This window comes from Bemisia tabaci, chromosome 5, assembly GCF_918797505.1.
Source record: "Bemisia tabaci chromosome 5, PGI_BMITA_v3".
NCBI classification, from domain to species: Eukaryota; Metazoa; Arthropoda; class Insecta; order Hemiptera; family Aleyrodidae; genus Bemisia; species Bemisia tabaci.
Window position 1 is genome coordinate 6,708,842 of NC_092797.1, and position 20,391 is coordinate 6,729,232.

Consider the following 20,391-nt stretch of genomic DNA (forward strand, 5'->3'; position numbering starts at 1 on the left):
TCCACCATTGACAAGATACTAGTAGAGTCTCCTGTCTCTGCTCACGCGGCGCAAAGGAAAGGGCATGCATTGATGACGGCGCATAGGAGCAACTATTCGTGCTTGATGGATGTCCATGTTGCATCTGTAAAATTGAAGGCGGGATGGCGCGAGGCGTAAACTCGCTATTCTCCGCTCTATGCTAGTACAGTTAAATGAGTACAGTCTAAATATAAATGAGAAAAAAAAAACACCGAGAAGAGGCCCAAACTGTGTGAAACAAGGTATACTAAAAAAAAGGTATAAAAGGTATCTAAATAAAAATAGAAGTTTATGATCGTGTCGAGCTAATTTTATCGATTAGAAAATAGTGAATATCTTTTCAATGCTTATGGTGAGGTGTTTCATTATAATAATATTATATTTACCTATGTATGACGGAACATCTCAAGATCTCATAAAATCAAAAGTGAGTCAAGGAAGTTCATTTTTTTCGCCCTCACAGAAAAAGATTTCATTTTAGATAGACAATACATGACATTCCCAGATCGACGATAGAATCAATATTACTTGAGTGTATTGATGAGTTTTGGCCGGAATTTTCACAGCTTCATCTCCTACCTTCAAACTGCTTTTTCCCTTTAAAAAAAGAAAGTCTTCAATTTTTATTTTTTTAATCGTGAATGATGCTGTGCGAAGTTAGAGACTACCTGTCAGGTTTTCTTTTTTTTTTCTTTATTTGCTTTTGAAGTCTCTGCATTCCGGAGGGTACACTGTTGATTTTTCCGAGCCAGTCGCTTCAACGATGTGGAAACTTCCAATATTTATGCAAAGATAAAATAAATATCCCTGCTTTCGAATCTGTTACGGTCACGTTATGATTGGGAAACCATCTCGTTTTTCCGAAAGATTGAAAAATATGCACAGCTTACAAAATGCGGAAGCAACTACTTACAACTTTTCCAAGGCCGTCAAATGCTCTGAAATTTCTTTATTTTGAGGGATTGAAAAATAACACAAATAATACTTCTTTCTCGCTGGACACTTCAGCTTCTTATTTACTATTATTTCACGGAATCGAGACAGTTTTCCTTTGCACAACTATCTCATGTCGATATCAAACGTGTCCCAATAAATTAAATACGTCATCGTCTATCTCACTTCTGAAAGTCAATTCTTTTATTTTAATATCACATTCTTATTAAATTGAGTATATCGTGTTATTAATGATTTTATTTGTATAATTTAAAATACATTTCTCGTGGCATGTATCGAACTTTTGAGAATGTACATTTATCTCAGAAAATAAGAAGACTACCAATGCAATGCAGTAGATCTTCGTATAAATATCAATGACAATTGTATTAATAATGAAGGTCACAGATAATTTTCCACCCTTTTTTCTGGTTTATTATAGCTTGTATTCCGTAAGGACCCACAGCCATCGATAGACTATATTTATTGTCTGTAGACATCAAGGGATTTTCGGCACATCCATTCTCCAGGCTTTTCACATCTTCAGAGATTAAGGCCGAGTAGAATCAGTTTCAGCAGATCCTCTCGTCAGTTCCGCGACAATTTGAAACCACTATCGAGTTTCGCACCCGGGACCTATTGACCACCTGAGGTTTCAGGACATTTCGTCGACGATTTATTGTCCGCGCACCTGTTTTTTCTAATAGTTTACGTCCACACGTTTTTTTGGCGGAAATCTGTTGGTCTACCTACCAATTGAGACCCAAAGTTAATTGGTGCACATGTAAATACAAAAGAAAATTGTTGGATTTTCTTGGGTTTTCTTGGGTTTTTTTTTTTTTTTTTTTGGTCCAACGGAGGAAAATATATGATTGACATTTTTGGTAAAAATTGGGGTCAATTCTTTGAGGGCAAATTCACTAAAACTCACTACACCTCTTTGGTGCAACAGGACTTAGTTATCTTTCAAGAAAATCCCCTTTTATTAAACCTAAACCAAGTAAACCTTTTGATTTGCCTCAGCTAATGGCTCTTAGATTTTTTCTGTGAACGATAACTTCGTGACGGCGCGGGCGTGCTTTGGTGCTTCGAGCTACTATTTTGCCACAGAGGTGTTGCACAATATCATACGGGATCAGATTCAGCGAATAAATCGAGACACTATTTTCTTTAATGAAATTAAAAAATTATGCCAAACGTTCTTAAATACGGATGCTAGGACTTACTGAGTTCTTGGACTACCGTTTCATTTTGTGCCATGGTGTCTTGATTTATTTTGCGAGGAAAACTCCGTTCTCTAAAAAGAAGGCCGGTCATTCTCAATATGTAATATGTTGGAGCGCCTTCAATTTTGTATGATACTGTACAACACCTCTATGGTAAAATAGTTGCTTGAGGCGCCGCGGCACGCGCATTGGCGACTACAAACCTAAGGGAATACTCCAAGCATTGCGCAATGCGTGAAGTATTCCCCTAGGTTTGTAGGCGCCGCGCCAGTGCGCGTTTCAAGCCGGCAGCACGCCGCTCCGCTCTGTGTTAGACTCAATTTAAAATCACGGAGTCAGCGTTTTTCAACACATGATTTTGAAAGGTGTGCAACCTCTGCATGGATTTAAATTGATGGGGGGGATGTAATAAAGGGAAATATAATGTATGTTTTGTAAATATGAAAGCGGTTTCGTGTCAACATAATTTCCAAAGCACTCTAATTTTTCTTTTATACTTTGTATTTTTTTTTGGTGCTGCAGTGTGGTGTACGAGCAACGAAACGCTCAAACTTGGACGTATTGACTCCAAAAGATCGATGTACAAATGAGTTGAAGCCAAAGATTCCGTACTTCTGGGTTTTTTTCTCTCTATTTTTGTACAGTTTCTTTCAACACAACGACGGCTCATTGAGATTAATATCGACGCCATCGCTTGAAGAGGGTTTTATATTTGCCACGTTTTAAAAATGTTTATGATTTTATAATGAAGTAATATTTTCATTCAAAATAAAGGTATATATAAGGAATATCTTATATTGAAAATTTTATGGATAGAAATAAAACCAAATGTTCACTAATGACAGTTGGAAAAGATGAATAAAAAGAAGAAAGCAACATTACATTTAAAACATGTGTTACCATAACAACAGCTCCTTCCCTCTCAATTTCCTCATTTTGATATTGTCAACATAATTTTACATACGGCCTAAAATATAACGCTTGGACCAAGTCGCTGTTGCTTATTTTACGCGTGGACGTATATTACTGGACAAATCAGGTGCGCGGACGTAAAATCGTTGGCAGAATGTCCTGATGAATTGAACCTTGGCATTTATTGTGTAGGTTTCAGGTTTTTTCTTCAAATTTTAATTTTTAATTTATTTTCCGACTGAAAATGACTTAGTTTCGAGTCGAAAAGTCTCGGGTGTTTCAGTTTTGTACTCCAGTCTTGCTGTCCGTTTTAAGCCCCATGTTTTTCTACTGTGACCTATTGAGCTCGAGTCAAACAAAGCTCCCATTCATTGATACGAAAATTATGAAATCAAATCAAATATGCTTAAATCTGTATCAGAGAACCAGTCAAGTACAACAGGTCGTTAATCATTGGGTGTTTTCCTCTTTGAAATGTTTAACCAATAATTATAAATACTCTTTGCTGATTCTCATCAATGCCAAATCATGACGGTTTCATAACGAGGAATACATTTTTCACCTGCATATTGAGGTATATGATCGAAATAGTTAAAAATACTGGCGTTATAAATAAAAAAAACCAAGAGGAGGACACTCGGTGCCTTAAAAGGCGAGAAGTGAGCCTTTGACCGACTAATATATTTTTATGATATCATAACTTCCAACTAGGGTGTCCCCAAAATCAAGGAAAAAGAGAACAAACGCCACAGGCGCTGGGGGCAGTGAGACATTCTGTGAGAGGGACTATCTGATAAATTCACCCAGTATTCTAAGATACGCGTCCACGGAGTGAAAATATTTTCCACAGAAAAACACAAAACTCTCTTCGGACAAGTATACTCAGCGCTTTTCAGCAAGAAAATATTACGGATCCACGCTTTGACGACAAAAGTTTTGTTGATGATTCAAGTTCTCTAGTGTGTGACCTATGCAGAGCAAGCCGGTGGAATCAAAACTCCCCCCTCTCAGAACTTTTCAACTTTTGCACTTATAGATTAAGTAGTGAAACTTAGGCGTCGAATCAGGGATGTTTTCTGTGGCCGTGGTAAGATACATATATCACCATGTACCGAAATTTCAGGGCAGACAACGTCTGAAGAAAAAAGAGGAGGGTAATTTTTTCTCGATATTTTTGAAAAATGACCCCTAATTTTAACTTATGACTCGTTGTGAGGAGAAGAATGGTAAAGTCTTGGAGAATTTTTTAAATGAGTCTCCTTCCGTATAAAATACTTTCGAGAGCGCAAAAACAACATTTTTTATATTAATGGCATAGGACATATTATTCATGAGAGTTAAGGATTACTTTTTAGACAAATCAAAAATATATATGAATATTTCATTTAATTTTTAGTGTTTGAAGAGGATTTTCCGTAATTGATACGATTTTTAGGATACTCGCCCGATTTCACTTCTAATGTGGATTTGTTCTTTTTTAATGATTCAATGTGCTATATTTTCGTGTCTTCTCCTATTTAAGTTAATTATGATCTTGTTATGAAAATTTTTTTATCTATTGAGAAAAAAAAGGTTGAGATTCAATACATTGATTTTTACGAGAGTTAATGGCTTTTTTGTAATTTACACAAAAAGCTCTTTTGTCGTCAATTTTTACCTATGAATAAACTGCATACTTTTCTTCCTTTCTTTCAATCTTTCTTTTTTTGTCAATAGAAAGGTACCAGAACCAAAGGAAAAAAGGCAGTAGGTACAATATCTGCAAAACGCGGTGAACAAAAAACAAAGCAAAAACCTTACAGACCACGTCATTATTTTTCCTACCTAATTTTTTTTTCGTGCTCTAGGTCGCACTAAAAATCCCATGAAATCCTTCCTTTTTGAAAGAAAATAATAATTAACAAATCTATGAAGAGATAAATTTGGCCGCGTCGGATGACAAGAAGCGCTGTAATCTGATAATCTGAATCAAAGTTTGAGCGTTTACAACAATGAGTCTCGAGGTATGCATATTTGCACATGCATTGCATGTACACAATGACATTGCGTTGATCATTTAAGCCGTGCGTTCATCATGACATTTCGAGGCTCGGGATGGCTCTTCCGAGCATTCGCACCCGCGTTGCCAAATCTAGTGAAAATGAGCCTTTTCTCCTAGAAAATGCGGCCAGCAAAGCATCGACGAACAACGGTGTTTCTCCCGGGGGCAGCTCACGCGGTTACAAGCCCTGTTTAGTGGGATTCTGCGTTAGTGGGAAGAAAATTTGATTACTAACTCGGGTTTCGTTCTTTCCCCTTTTCGAGGCTGTATGAAACTCTTTCTCATTTGTTAAGGCAGTTGATTAATGATTCCCTCTCTACTTAATTGTAAAGATTGATTAAGAGCCCGGTCCCTCTCTGTTTGTTTTGTCGCGCTAAGGAAAAACGCCCTACGAACAATAGAACGTTGCCAAGTTTCACTGGATGAAATATTTAAATTGGTGGAAATTTATGATTACTATCCCTTAAAGTTTTCAGGCACGGTAGGTTGATATCCTAATTAAATCCTCCGGAAAATTGTAGGGTGAAAGGCGAGTTTGCCGGAAAATTTGTCTTTTATGAAAAGGGATTTGGCAACGTTAGGATTTTCATACGGCGTTTTTCCTTAGCGTGCCACTGTTGGCCCTCATCTTGTTGCCAGAGTCATTTTTTAGGACAATTAAACGAGACAAAAGGCGAAACTGGCTTCATTTAATTTTAAATAAAGAGCAGCGTGAAAGTAAACCAATTGTTTAAATCTTGAGAAAGAATTTCTCCCTTGTTCCTTCCGTGAACTCTCGTCTGCTCCCAATGCAAGAGAGTCTACGCATTGCCACCCTTGCCCTGCCATCCAAGACGATAATGAGAACTCACATTTTTCCCTGACACCTAGCTTCCCGGCTATTTAAAAGTTCTGAATGTTATCAGCCTCCATTTTAGGCTCCTACAGAAAATAAACTTAACATAATGAGATGCCATAGATTATGGGCATTCTGGTGCCAGCAGAAACCGTTCATTGTGAAATATTACTCGATCCATAATGAAAAAACTTGTTATTTCTACGACCGAAGTACAGATTTTCATACTCATTTTCTGGTTAATATATCGTCACCTTCCGGCCAAAGTATCACAAATGCCAAGGTATGTTTAAGTATTTCCACCGCCATTTTATTTTTTTACAGAGAAATTGTTGGTCGAATCTGTTTGAAAATTTCGCTGAATTTTATCGGCAGCACAAAGAAAATTCGGTGAAATTTTTGGACAACTTCGTCAAATAATTTTTCTGTAAAAAAAAATAAAGTACGTTATTTACTATGGATGCTAGGACTTAGTGAGTTCTGGGACTACCATTCTCTATTTGTGCCGTAATATCTGGATTTATTTTGCCAGGAAAACTCCGCTCTCTAAAAGGATGGCCGGTCATTCTTAATGTGTAATATTTTGGAGCGCCTTCAATTTCGTATGATACTGTGCAACACCTCTATGGTGAAATAGTTGCTTGAAGCGCCGTGGCAAGCTGCGGCGCGGCACGCGCATTGGCGCCTACAAACCTAAGGGGATTCTTCAAGCATTGCGCAATGCGTGAAGTATCCCCTTAGGTTTGTAAGCACCGGTGCGCGTCTCAAGAAGACAGCACGCCGCGCCGCACCGCTCCGCTTTGTGTTAGGCTCTGATATTTAAAATCGTGGAGTCAGCATTTTTCAACTCATGATTTTGAAATTTTCGAACTCTCTTCATGGATTATTCTCATTTAAATTGATGGGGGAAAAATATGTAATAAAGAAAAATAGAACGTGTGTTTTGTAAATATTAATGTTGCTTCGTGTCAAATAAAATTTCCAAAGCACGTTCATTTTTAATTTTTATTTTGTGCTTTTACTGTGCTGCAGCGTGATGTATGCGGAACCAAACGCTTAAAATTGGACGTACTTGACTCTAAAAGATCGATGTACAAATGGGTTAAAACCAAAGCTTGCGTGCTTCTTGGTTTTTTCCCCTCTCTCTTTATTTAATTTTTGTACAGTTCCTTGCAACACAACTACGGCTTATTGAGGTTAATATCTATGTCATCGTTTGGAAAAGGTTTTACAAATATTCGCTGAAAAATTTTAAACGTCGCATGGCGCTTGTGATACTTTGGCTGGAGGATGACGATATGTAATCCTCCTGTGGGAAAGGGACCGAAGTAACGGAGGAACTTAATCATGAGGTATTCATACTATTGCAAGGAGAGCTGATTTGAAACAATTTTGGCCTCCTCCCCCCCAAAATCGCTTACATATTCCGCATAAAATTGGTGTTGTGACTGCTCAATATTTTTAGTCCGGAAGGAAAAGTCAAGACGATCCCAGGACATTCTAAAGGCAACCGAAATGGGCTAATGGCGTAGATCGGCCGGAGTGTCAAGGAAAGATCACGTTCGGAATGAAAGGGTACGTGAAATTATGGGCGTCGAAAACAACATAGTGCATGACATTTTCACAAAACAGCTTGTCTGGTATTGGCATGTGCAAAGGATGCCAGATGATATCTTGCCGAAGGAAGTTCTGGATTGGGTCCCCCCTGGCAGAAAACGTAGATGACGCTCTGCCAAGTCGTGGATTGAGGGAATATGGAAGGAAATGAGGAGATGCATGCTTTAACGTAGCTGATTATCGCATCTTCTCGTACCTTGATTGGACGGCACTTTGCAAAAAACGGCCAACTGCATCATCTGACAAACAAGCGGTATGCCCATCAGTCATTTATTGAAAACATTTCCACAAGAATCAATTGAAATTAGGCAGCCACCGGCTAACAAGCATTCCCCCTTTTTTTTAAAAACTCAGACAGTCGGTTATTATAAAGCACCGTTTAAAAGGGAAAATGCAAATAATAGTTTATGTTTCATCGTGATTTGAACGTATTTTTCCCAAACGGAACTATACGCATTGTGCCGTGAGCCCTGTTATGCATACATTCTTATGAGTCTCAGGGCTCCTGTCTTAATGCACATAGTTCCGTTTGGCAGAAATATGTCTATTTGTCTCGCTTTATGCACGCAGTGTTTAGTGAGGCAGTCGATCATTAAGGGAAATGATTCGCACCACTACTCTAAAGTGGTTTTTTCTCCTTTTTTTGCTCGCAGCGTTTAAATAATCATTCAAAATACCATCCATTGAAAAGAAACCCTGAATATTGGACAATTATTTCAGTTAAAAGGGTTATCCGCTTTATTGTTTCGTCCCGTTGAAAATCCGACGCTATCATAAAAGATTCTTAGCCGCTCTTTTTTACCCGCCCCCTCCGGAATTATCATCCTCCCTATCCGAGCCGCTCTATCGCCCTTCTTAAATTCTTAATACTTACCTTTGAGGATCTAAACGCATTATGTAAGAGGAGATCTGAGGACTCGCGTGCTGAGCAAGAACAACGTATCTGAATAGGCTTTTCATTGGAAGTACGTGTTTTTTGCCGAGCGCAGCAGAGGAGAACCCACGATTATTCATAACCGCGTTGGTATTCCTTTGACTCGTTTGAGACCCGCGCGCTCCTGTGAACCTCCTCCGTAATCTCTTCAGTTTTATCATTCTTAGATTATACTCCGTTTCTACATAATTCTCCTTTCATACTGCCGTCTTTGGAAATAACGTCGTAAGGACATTCAGTCGTTGCTACATTTTACTGAAGAATATTAAATAGGCACTCGTACGCTCACGTGGGTTGATTATTAAAATTCACTGGAAAAAAAAAACACATTGGATCTAGAGTCCAGACTCTTAAAAACATCGACAAGAAAAAATACTCTTGATTCAATCGGATTTTTGCTTAAATCAAGAACCAAGCCTCTTAATTTGAGCGGATTTCCTTTTGATTTAAGCTTAAATCTGATTGAATCAAGAGTATTGTTTCTTGTTAATGTTTTCAAGAGTCTGGACTCTAGATCCAATGTTTTCTTTCCAGAGTTTAAAGGTAAAATGGATTAAATTTTGTGATGAGGAACCACTATTCCTGACCCTTCTTTGGAAACAACATACATGTTATTATAGTTTCCTTATGCAAATATGTGATTTTATGGGAGAGCCAGAGATATCAGTTCCGTATTGCAAAGTGTAATCCAAATAATAGACTAAGAGGACAAAGGAAAAATGAAGTGATCATATTGGTCGAAATGGGTGGATGTTATAGGCTAAAGAGGAAATTTATATGCTTTACAAAGTTGTTTGCTTCGTAGGCAGTCACCAAGCATCGGCAATTTGCAAGCGGCATGAGTGTTCACACCCGTCAAATTGCATCATTCGCATCGAGGCAAAAAAATGGTCCTACACTTTCAAGTCAAACACTATGTTTTTTGAGAGGCGATATCTTCGTCAATATTAGACGTAGAAGCCCGGCGTTAGAACGTATCTCATTGCTTTTTCCTTATTAATAAGCTGAAACCATCAAAAGACGATTCCATAACCAGCGTAACTGACTCATTGCTAAGTTTTTTTGAAGAAAAAAAAATCAATTAAAAAATTTACCCGATAATGCTTTTTTGGGTAGCCTGCTGGCCGATTATTGAAATTGATCGACAAAGGAATAGACAAAAAAGACAAGAGAGGTATGGAGGAATCCTATTGGCGGAAGCGGGTGGTTGAAATAGACAAAGGAGGAAGAAAAAAGACTAAGCCAACAGCAACCCACGAGCGACCCATAGTTAGTCCATCATTTTATCCCTTTGTCCAGAGGAAGCACCCATTCCAACCAATAGGATCGCTCCTTACTCCCTATGTCTTCTTTGTCTATTACTTTGTCCATCGGTTTCAATAATCAGCCCTCTGGCAGGTATAGTGGCCCACACTGAACCGCTGTTGGACTTTCGTCCGAACTTGTTTGGACGTCCCCCAAAACAACTACATTTTGCGAGGTTCGATTAATATTTATGTCCGGAGCCAAAACCAGAGAAGTGCGACTTCTAATTGGACAACGTTCAACAAAAGAAAACCATCCACCGAGCAGCACGAGCCGCCATAACAATAGTTCATTGTGGAGTCGAGGGTTCGTGTTATAATGTAGATAGGATTCTTTTACTTCAGCACCGTCCAATCGATGCTCGGGTGAAAGAACCGCAAACGGCACTCACATAAGCAATTAATCAGGGCGAGGGCTCATAATGACAGATCCGTCGCGCTAAGAAGAAACGTCGTATGAACTTTCGAAAGTTGCCAGATTTCTTTCGATAAAAAATTCAATATTTTTTGTATGAAAAAGTGAATATTTTTGCTGTAATAATTTCAGATTTATCGGAATAAAGAGCGAATACAATTTGCTAAAAAAAATTGAGAGAAAAATCGGGAGTTTCGGGGGATTGTCGTGTTTTATTTTAGAAAATCCGGCAACATTGTAATGACCATGAGGCGTTTTTCCTGAGGACGGAGGAGATCCATTATTAATTTTGCACGGCGCCCGGATGCGGAGACTTATTGAGAGCGGCCGGAATCCACTCGTTGATGCATGCACTTCAGCGGCGTGGCTTGCTTTGCGATGTATCGATTGATCTACCATTTAAACCCATGGAAAAGGATCGATTGACAGCGTATTCGCAACGAACACCTTAATAATCGATTCCTTAACGTAGCTCCAAACGGGGAAATATCGATAATCGATCATCAACGCCTCGCCACTGATGCACTTGTTACGAGGGCCTGAATGCGCTACCATGCATTCATTGGTTGTCCAACCGAGGACTCCTCAAGCAACAGCCTACACTGTAATTGGACTAAATTTTGCAATGAGGAACTACTGGTTCTGGTTCATTTTAGAAACAACATATCTGCCATTACTTTCTCCAAGCAGATAGGGATGCATATGGATGAGCTAGAAATAAGTGGTTCCTTCCACTTGAGCCGATAATGAGCGCACGAACGTTTGTTGAAGAGGATTCGTTATGGGGATGTGATCATTGTTGAATCGTATTTTGATCGTTGTACCTGTAAAATTCGTTTAAAATTTTCGGCGATAACGATCATCGTCAATGAAGTTTTAAATATATCTTCAACATTTTTCAGGTCCTTAATCCTACGTCAAAGGAGTTCTAACATAGGGAGCGTATTGTCACACCTGTGCTGATTAGTGATTGGCTCAACTCCATCATTATGAGCTCCTTGAACCCCTAAATTTCCCGTTTTTATCACAATTTTTACTACCGAGTTTCATAATATTAACGGTCATTGACAAGAGATAGTCCCGAAATAAGTCCGCCCCATATAAATTTTGGAAACGTGACCCAGGTTTTTTTTTAACATTTTGTGATTAAGTTATGAAAAATTTAACAATGTATAAGTTCATTTTTTGTCACAGTTCGTTGTAAAGATCTATTAGGCTAATTTTTCATGATTTATGCTCCTATCAATAAGAGGCAGTTCCCAGATGAGCCCGCCTTATTTAGATTAACTCACAGGGATTGGCGAAGTTAGCTCTTAGAGGGCGCAAATCGCCGGTTAGAGGTCGGGCCGTGTAACGGCCAGGGGGCTTGCCCCTTGGTAAACATATATTGATCAAGAATGGTTGCATTCAGGTGATATCAAACAATGATACCAACTGCAGAAGACCGAGTGCTTCTCGGGAACAAAAACGCCTTCAATTAATCGTATATGCAAAATAGACATCCACCAAGTACGAATAGTTGTATCAAGGCCCCTTCATCCGACACACGGATAAATGAAAGGATTTAACCGAAATTAGCCCAAGTACATCTGACGTTGCCTAAGTTCCTCTTATGTTTTATGTTTGGAAAACAAAGCAACACTCTGACGTAATATTTTAAGGCGGTATGTTGGTGTTTTTTAGCCAACGTGCGTTAAATTCAGCATAAAGAGGATATCTCACTACAGAAGAAAAAAGTTCACACACAAGCAAAATTTTCCCTCAAAGAGATACACTGTTTGGTGCAACACTAGTAACAACAATTCAGGAAGGCAAGTGTAGTGAGATAACAGCTTTATGCTGAGTTTGTACGTTGGCTAAAAAACTCCAACATACCGTCTTACGACCCGTGCGTCCACCGCAATCAGTTGGTGTAAAATTTTAAGGGTAAATTCTTTATAATTGAGGAAAACTTACATAAAGTTGCATATTTGTTTTTTTTTACCCTTTCACCTCGGGAGGTGAATCGAGGATTTTGGATGTGGTCGTCAATGATGCCAGCATGAAAACCAAAATGTTGTAGGCGCTCCGTCGCCCGGAGGGAATTTCGTTTTGTTGTAGTGGAGGTTGGAAGTGAGTCAACATCTTCAACCTAATCCACTCGTGAAATTGTGCCTGATTGTAGGTATATTGAAGAAAATTAATCAGCCTTCACCTCAAGAAGTAATACGAGGTTAAGAAATCGTTTTAATATTTATAATGTATCAATGTTCAATACATTTTGCAACAATAGTTGTTCTGGAAGTAGGAAGTTTCTGTTGAATGCAAGCCAACTGTGAATTCCAGTGTTTAGCAAACTTTACATAAAAACTTCGAGGTTAAAACTCGCTTATTCGGTGTCCTCATTATGCGAAATGAATCTATTTCTAATGGTAGCTCTCTGATGATACACTCCTTCCACACGAATGGGTCTAGGAAAAGTTCAATACTATTGTTTGATTTGGCTAACGTATTGATATTTATATTTGCGTGAAGGAAAGACATAATGGAGCGGCAAGTTCACGAAGATTGCCGTTTTTCGAGACGCGATAGCATACTTCTCACGAATGAGCACGGATTTTGCCCAGTTCAAAATCACAATGTTTCTACAGAATTATATCCTTTAAATATCTGTATCGTCTTGTAAAATACTCTTGTAAGCTGAATGATTATTTTCAGGGTAAGAAATGAAAAATAGATTAGCTTGAGCTCATTCGCGGAGAAAGATTTCCGTTTAGAGCGATTGCATCGTCCAATAAATATCTTTCGTATTATATTTATCGTTGAGACAGCTCAAATCCTTTTTGAGAAAACCGATAATTTTCGTCGCCTGGAGATATCGATCGGCGTATATAGAAGTTCAGTGCAGGCAAAGTGGGCTGTATTTTAAAATTAAGAAATACAATTTCTGGCTCATCCGTAAAAGAAAAACTTATCTTAATGGTAGGTATACCCAATGGTACTTGTTTCTAAACCGAGCCGGAAATTTTAGTTACAGAATGTGGTCCAATTCATCAAACGTTTCTACTGGTTGACACACAGATTTTTCTCCATATTGAAGAGAGTAAACAATAACTGTTAAAAAAGCGAGAGGTAGTCAATTTTTTAAATTGCTGATTCTATATTGTGCTATCCTCTATCCAAAAGGAAATAGAATAGACTCATCTTGCTCCGGAATTAATTTTGATTTTCTTCCTATTCTCTTTTGCAGGTATATGGCGATCATCTATCCGTTACGGCCCAGGATGGGCCGACACATGACGTTATGCATAGCCTCATCGACGTGGATTATAGGCCTTGTTTTATCGCTGCCGCAACTCTTGTTCTACACTACGTTTACAATTACTTTCTCGGATAGTACAACGCGAAGTATATGTTATGCCGAATGGCCCGACGGTGCAACAACAAAGAGCGAAATGGAGTATGTGTGAGTATCCTCTTAATTATTTTCCTTCTTTTTCGTTACTGGTGAGCACCGCAACTTATGAAGCTTGATTTACAACTTAATGATACATGATTTAGTCGACCCGGTAATGAGCTCGATGTCTGAGAGTACCCTACGGTTTGAGTCGATTTAATCTACAAGATGGAGAATTTGCATGAAAATTTTTATTGCCTCATCTGAAAGTGCTTAAAGAGCTGATTTCACAGTATTTATATAATCCTTTCTGATGAGGGAAATAGTATAAAAATAGATTTAAAAGTGACGTTATCTGGCGACATTTTCCATTTAAACAAATGTATTTCAGCAGATTAGATCATTTTGACATATTTTCTCCAACAATTGTTCAATTCATGAACCAATGGTATATCCTCGTGTTCAGTTCACTCGGTAGTTTCCACTTTAACACGAAATTCGTCAAATTTCAGACACCTGCAAATGGAGAATTTGCAAGAGTCTGAAATTTGACGAATTTCGTGTTTATGTGGAATCTACTGACAAAACTAAACACGGATATACCCTTCATTCATAAATTAAGCAATTAGTAGAGAAGATATGACAAAATAACCAATTCTGCTAAAATACATGTGTTTAAATGGTAAATGCCGCCAGATGCCGTCACTAGGCGGTGCATTTTCTCACTTTTAAATCTATTTTCAAAGCATTTCCCATGTCAGAAGAAAATTATTAAAAATACTGTGAAATCAGCTCTTTAAGCACTTTCAGATGAAGCAATAAAACATTTGCGTGCGAATTCTCCATTCTCTATTGTGTTGAGTAGCGAAGCCTTTCAACTTCACCTGCACCTGATACAAAAATAGTAACACAATAATAGAAATACAGAGGGACGTCAAACACGGAAATTTTTAACCGTGCGCGTGGAAATTGAGATACGCCTTTACGTCAGAGAGGCTACGGAATATGCGGTAGTCACGATCCCCCCACCTTCTCATCACACTGAAAAAAAAATATTTGTGTATTTACTAAGAAAAGGGTAAAATTACCAAGAATTCAGGGTTCTATTTGATCCAAGTTTTTTCTTGGTAAAATTACCATTTATGGAATTGATAATTTTACCGAGAAATCTGGGTAAAATTATTGAACTTTCTCGGTAATTTTACTGGACCTTGGTAAAAACGCCAATATTTTTTATCCGCTGTGGTAGAATTACCAAGATAAAATGGCAAAGTTACCGGGAATTGATTGCAATAAAAGTGGTATTCTTACCTGAAAAAAACAGTAAAAATTCCGGTTTTTAGGTAAGCTTACCAGTCTGTCTTTGTAAAATTACCAATAATTGGTTTAAAAAAAGTGAGATGGTAAAGGCACCAACGGACCTTGGTAAAAACGCCGAGAATTTTTTTTCAGTGCATCCTCCCTACAAAAATCCAAAAAGGATCATCCCCGAACGAGTTTTACTGCGAGTTGTAAATTAAAAGACGAAGCTCTCGGGATCGGGACGCATCCACATCCGGGTAGTCGGGCTAATTTTAAAAGAATCGACGGAGGAAGACACGGATTGGAGGGAGATAAATCAAAGCGAACTCTCGCGGGTGTTTTCCTTCAAATTGTAAATCCGTCCGGAGGTGGGTAAACACCCGACAACAGCGTGAAAGGAGCGCGGAAAAACAAGAGCCGAGCCGTCCACGCGGCATGTGAAAAGTTACAAATGACAAAATAGTGACGGAGTAAGTTTACGTTCCCGCGTCCCTTTCCCGCCGGCGTTTAGGATATTCGGATAAAGGATCCGATGCGCCGCGCGCACTGTGGGATAACCTGTTCGGAGACGTCAAAAATTATATTTTCATTTATTTATTTATATTTATTTATTTATTTATCTATTTATCTACATATATTTATCATTTATTTATTAAGGTGATTCGACCAGCTCAAAAGAAGTGGTCGAACTGGCATGCGATATATCGCATCTTTCAGGTCAAAAATCTCGACAGATTTTGAATTTTCAGTAAAAAAAAGGACGATAGCCCCTGCGCATGAGCCTAAAGAATCATTCTAAACCCAAAAATTGGCAAAGAGAAATGAAAGCAGAATAGTGTTTGGAAAAAAACCTCGCATTCGATTCAGCTATCGATTTTGGTTTCGAATGCGAGGTTTTTTTCCAAACACTATCCTGCTTTATTTTCTCTGAATTTTGCCGATTTTTGGGTTTAGAATGATTCTTCAGGCTCATGCGCAGGGGCTATCGTCCTTTTTTTGCTGAAAATTCAAACACTGCCGAGATTTTTGACCTAAAAGATGCGATATATCGCATGCCAGTTCGACCACGTCACTTGAGCTTGACGAATCACCTTAAATGAAAGCCCCATTATTGGAGCTATGGCACAAGTCAAAAAACACTAGACATTACAATATTCAATAATTAAAAATATAAATTATAATTGTAAAATGTTAAATTAAGTGGTGGTTGGTAGAATGTTATTCAACAGCTGAAGTCAGAAATTCGTTTTCATCATAAAATGCCTTGGTTTAAGAGGAAATTTCGAAGTAAATTGAAGAATTTCTTTACTTCACCATCGCGTAGTTGTTGTTTGATGTTCCAGGGCAGAGCATTTATAATTTTTTACTCAATCTGCAGATTTTTATGCTCATCTTGTCACGTTTTAAACAAAGAGTTTTTCTCGAATGAAATCCACCGAGAAAATCAATTGGAATACTTCCGAACTTTTATGTTTCGTATCATACTGTGCTGAGGAAAAACACTGTATGAACCTTTAGGTCAGGCGCTCCTCAAAATCTTTTTATATTACACAAATTGCCAAAAGATGTAAAATTTTCTTTCAACTTTTCAGACAATTTTGTTCCAAATTTAATTTAAAATATATCTACACATTATGTGAGGAAATGTGCATAACTTCCTTTCAAAAAACATTTTTTATCAGGGGAAATTCGGCAACATATAACGTTCGAACTACGTTTTCCCTAAGCACAGCAATATTTACGAGAATTTGTGACGCGATCTGTGAAAAGGGACCTTATTTTCGGGAGTGTTGTCCAGGATAGCCGAATTTAGGAGAAAAAGTAAAAATTGGCAATTTTGAGTTCTCAACGGGAAACGCTAGAAAGAAATCTCCGGAACAAGCTACGCGCGGATAAAAACTTTAATATTCTCACCACAAAAGACGCTAGCTGCTCTATTTCTGTGTGCTCGTCAGGATTCCTAACCAAAATTTTAACCCTAAAACACCTAAAACCTAAGAATTCTTATATTGAAACTTCTAAACCCTTATATCTATATTAATTTTTGAGTTTTCAGGGTCTAACTTGCCTCAAAATTTCCATATTTTCCTCCTATATCGACGGTGAAACTACCAAACCACGTATCTCGGTTTGCGGCGTCGCAGACTTCCTGTCATACTTTATTTTTTAAATGAAAAACTACTTAACATCCAGTCTTGAAAATTTCTGTGATTTTTCCTCTTTTTGCGGAGAAAATTCCGTGAAAATTTCAAGGAATGATATGGATTTGGTCTACTTCAAAAAAATAAAATGTGAGCGTAGATTTTTAAACACCGCAAACGAGATACGTGGTTTGGTAGTTTCACCGTCGATATGCAGCGGTACCATCAACTCAATTTTGAACGTTTGAAAGATTAGGTCCTTTTCCACAAATCGCGTCACATACATGTTTTTCAAAGTTTTCACATCGTGTCCAAACCCTCCCACCGACTCGCTCCACCGTGCGGCGCTTGGGATATTCGGATAAAGGCTCGGATGCGACGCGACGCGATGCCCTAAGCTAAAACCACCCAAATCCACCAGTAAACCACGACGTAGATACGTTGTTTTATTTTCAGAATGTCGGAGCACCCGCTGTTCGTCCTGCTCACCACTCTCTTTGACGTGCGCGACTCAATTTTCATTTCCTGTCCCCGCTGCATCTGCTCCTCTGATCCGTCAAAAGGGGAAGGGGGAGGGGGAAGGGGGAAGGGGGTGCATGTTGCGGAGGGTTGGGGGAGGGACAGCACTCCACAAGTGCTGCAATGTGCGATTGTGCTTTGTCTGGCGCCGACTGATGTGTGTTGCATCGATTCGGATCGCGTGGAACCCACGGCTTGGAACGTTTTCGTTTGATTAGAGTGCCGGAAATTTGAATCATGTTAAGTATCACGAGGTGGATTTAAGACAGAGGTGTTTTAGAGATTCCACATCGACAATGGAATCAATATAAAAGACCATTTGACAAGATACGAATTTCAGCAGTCTAATACATGTTTCAGAATCAAAATTTCACGGAAAACACAATGCGCACAACAAAAATTATCGAAATCAACTAAGGAGTTGATCTTCGTAAGGACGAAGATATCTAATGATTGATTCTTGGTGCGTGAATTCAAACGACCTGCTCATGAAAACTCAATGCTCTACGTGACTCACATCGCGCGCTAAACGTTATCATGACAGTCTCTGCGATATAAAAATCTGGCAACCTCGATCTTGACGCTTTGGTTCAGCTATAGCAAATTGCTTATAGTTTGAACGAAACACGGTGGGAAATGAATATTGTTCGATTGAGAAGCTTGCTGGAACCGTTGTAATGCGCGATTTGACTCACGTAGAGCTTTGAGTTTCTTGTGAGCGGGCAGTTCAAATTCCTCGTAACCAATGTGAAATAAAAACGTTAATATCTTCGTTAAGAGTTTGTTTCAGTAATTTTCGTTGGGTACCTTAGGCGCCAGGTGGGCGGCCCCCGGGAGACATGGGGGGAGGGGGTCAACGATAGGGTTGAGTTGCAGGTGGGAGGTGGGTCACCTCCGGAGTTTTTTCCGCTACGAATATGGAATGACAGTACTGTAATTCATACCTTGTTCCCTGAAGTCAATGATTCGCCTTCAAATGGCCGGGTATGCAAAATGACTGTCGTGACGCACGAATAGTGGTATCAGAATTTTGCATTATGTTTACGGATGGATTTGAAGGCGCTCTTCCGTATCCATTGTGAGTGGCCTTGTACAATGATGTTGACCAAAATGTTCATAATTTTGGGTTTTAAATCGAGCCGCATATTCGAAAAATGCCGAGGAATATTCTTTTGAAAAAATAATAAGATTGTTTTTTGTCTCTTCTACGTCTAATTTCAATGAAGAGAGCGCAGGCGGCTTGATCAGATTGTGTATTTTATGTCACTTGGTTCGGTCATCGTATTCTGAAGCGAAACTGAAAGAGTCGCCGTTTTCAAGATCGCAACTTACTCGACAGCGGTTGTGCATTTAAAAAGTTTCGGACGGATAAAATGAGCTTTCTTTGATTAACTGTGAATAATCAAAATTTATGAAAAGGTACTCTGTCCACTGGTTCATTAGGAAAGCGTAAAGCATGGATGTATGGAGCATCGATGACCAACTAAATCTTATCTGATAAGGAATTTTAAGTTTGAAACCCTTTTTTTAGTCTTAAATGATCCAAATCCAGCAACAAGTTTAAAACACTAATTGCAGAAATGCCTTCCTCCTTATGAAGTGTCGGTTCTTAGTGCCATAAACGCGAAACTCGGCATTTCTGCCGTATTTTCTAACAGTTCGGGAAATTATTGTAACTGCTGATAGAGTTTGAAAAAACATCTTATTCTTGCTATCCTCAAGAATTGAATATCCTCAAGAATACCCTTCCACCGACAATAAAGAGGAATGCAGACAGTTTTTTTACTCCCCTTGAAAATCGTGTTTTCCGAGATTCGCACTTCTGCACTTTCACCACCGATAAAGTGCTTTAGTATTGTTTAATTAACATTTGCACAGGCAGTGATCGTGATTGTTCAGTCAGTAATTTTTTTTCTCATTAATTTCTTCACAAACATTCTCAACTATATATGTTGCAGGCAATTAGCAATCGCCAGCAAATTGCAATCTATTCGTGTTTAATCAACAAATTAAATCTTTTTATAGTGAAAAAACGAGATTGGAAGTAGGGATTATTATGCTTTGAATTCAAACATCCGTTAGCCCCTTCTTCTTGGATACATGGTGCCAGCTAGCACACTCGCGAGTTCGTGAAATGTCGTCAACAATTGTGTTAATTTTTTTCATTTTAATCGAAGAATACTTCACTGAAAGCTTGGAAAAATTCTGTGCCTCAGTTTCCTGATGAAAGAAATTTTAAAGCATCAGTGGAAATTAGGCAACATGCAATGCACCCAGGCTGATTTCGTATAAATCCGTCCAATTTTCCCTCCTCAGACTAAGCTCTCTATCCCCGAAAACTGTCGCAAATCGATTTTGATAAAAATGGACTTGTATTCCCGGAAACAGACAATCCCATCTGTATTATCGTAAGCGCACTGGAAATCCTCTCGTATCGCGGGCATCATGTTCTCGCGTAGTATTCGACCGAGTTGAAAGTGGGGATGTCCTGATTATCGATCAATCGTTACCCTTTGTGCACCGATTAGCAATCATTTACATCGTCTTTGATGAAAATAACTCTCGATTTATCGTAACATCAATTCGAATTGTGCACCAAGAAAAAGTGAAGTTAATTCTGAAGCATTCTGGATGCATAACGTGAGAGAACTTGAAAAATGCTCAATGCCGCCATAGCAGTTAGTTTCACATCTTGGCATTGCTAAAGTAATTGCTGTGGCGGGTAGTTCAGTATTTTTTAAGTTCTCGCACACTTTATTTACATCCAGAATGTTAAATCAACTTCCCTTTTTTTCGGTGTGCGACAGTGTGCGTA

The 20,391-nt window shown here is 38.6% G+C and overlaps 1 protein-coding gene across 2 annotated transcripts in view; it reads left to right on the forward strand.

Moving 5' to 3' along the window:
* TkR99D (Tachykinin-like receptor at 99D) overlaps positions 1 to 20,391 on the forward strand; it is a 335,482-nt gene that overhangs the window by 117,080 nt on the left and 198,011 nt on the right. For both annotated transcript variants that reach the window (XM_019048367.2, XM_019048368.2), the window contains exon 3: positions 13,468 to 13,683. In XM_019048367.2, coding sequence (XP_018903912.1) covers positions 13,468 to 13,683 — 216 coding nt within the window. The remainder of the gene's footprint in view (positions 1 to 13,467; positions 13,684 to 20,391) is intronic.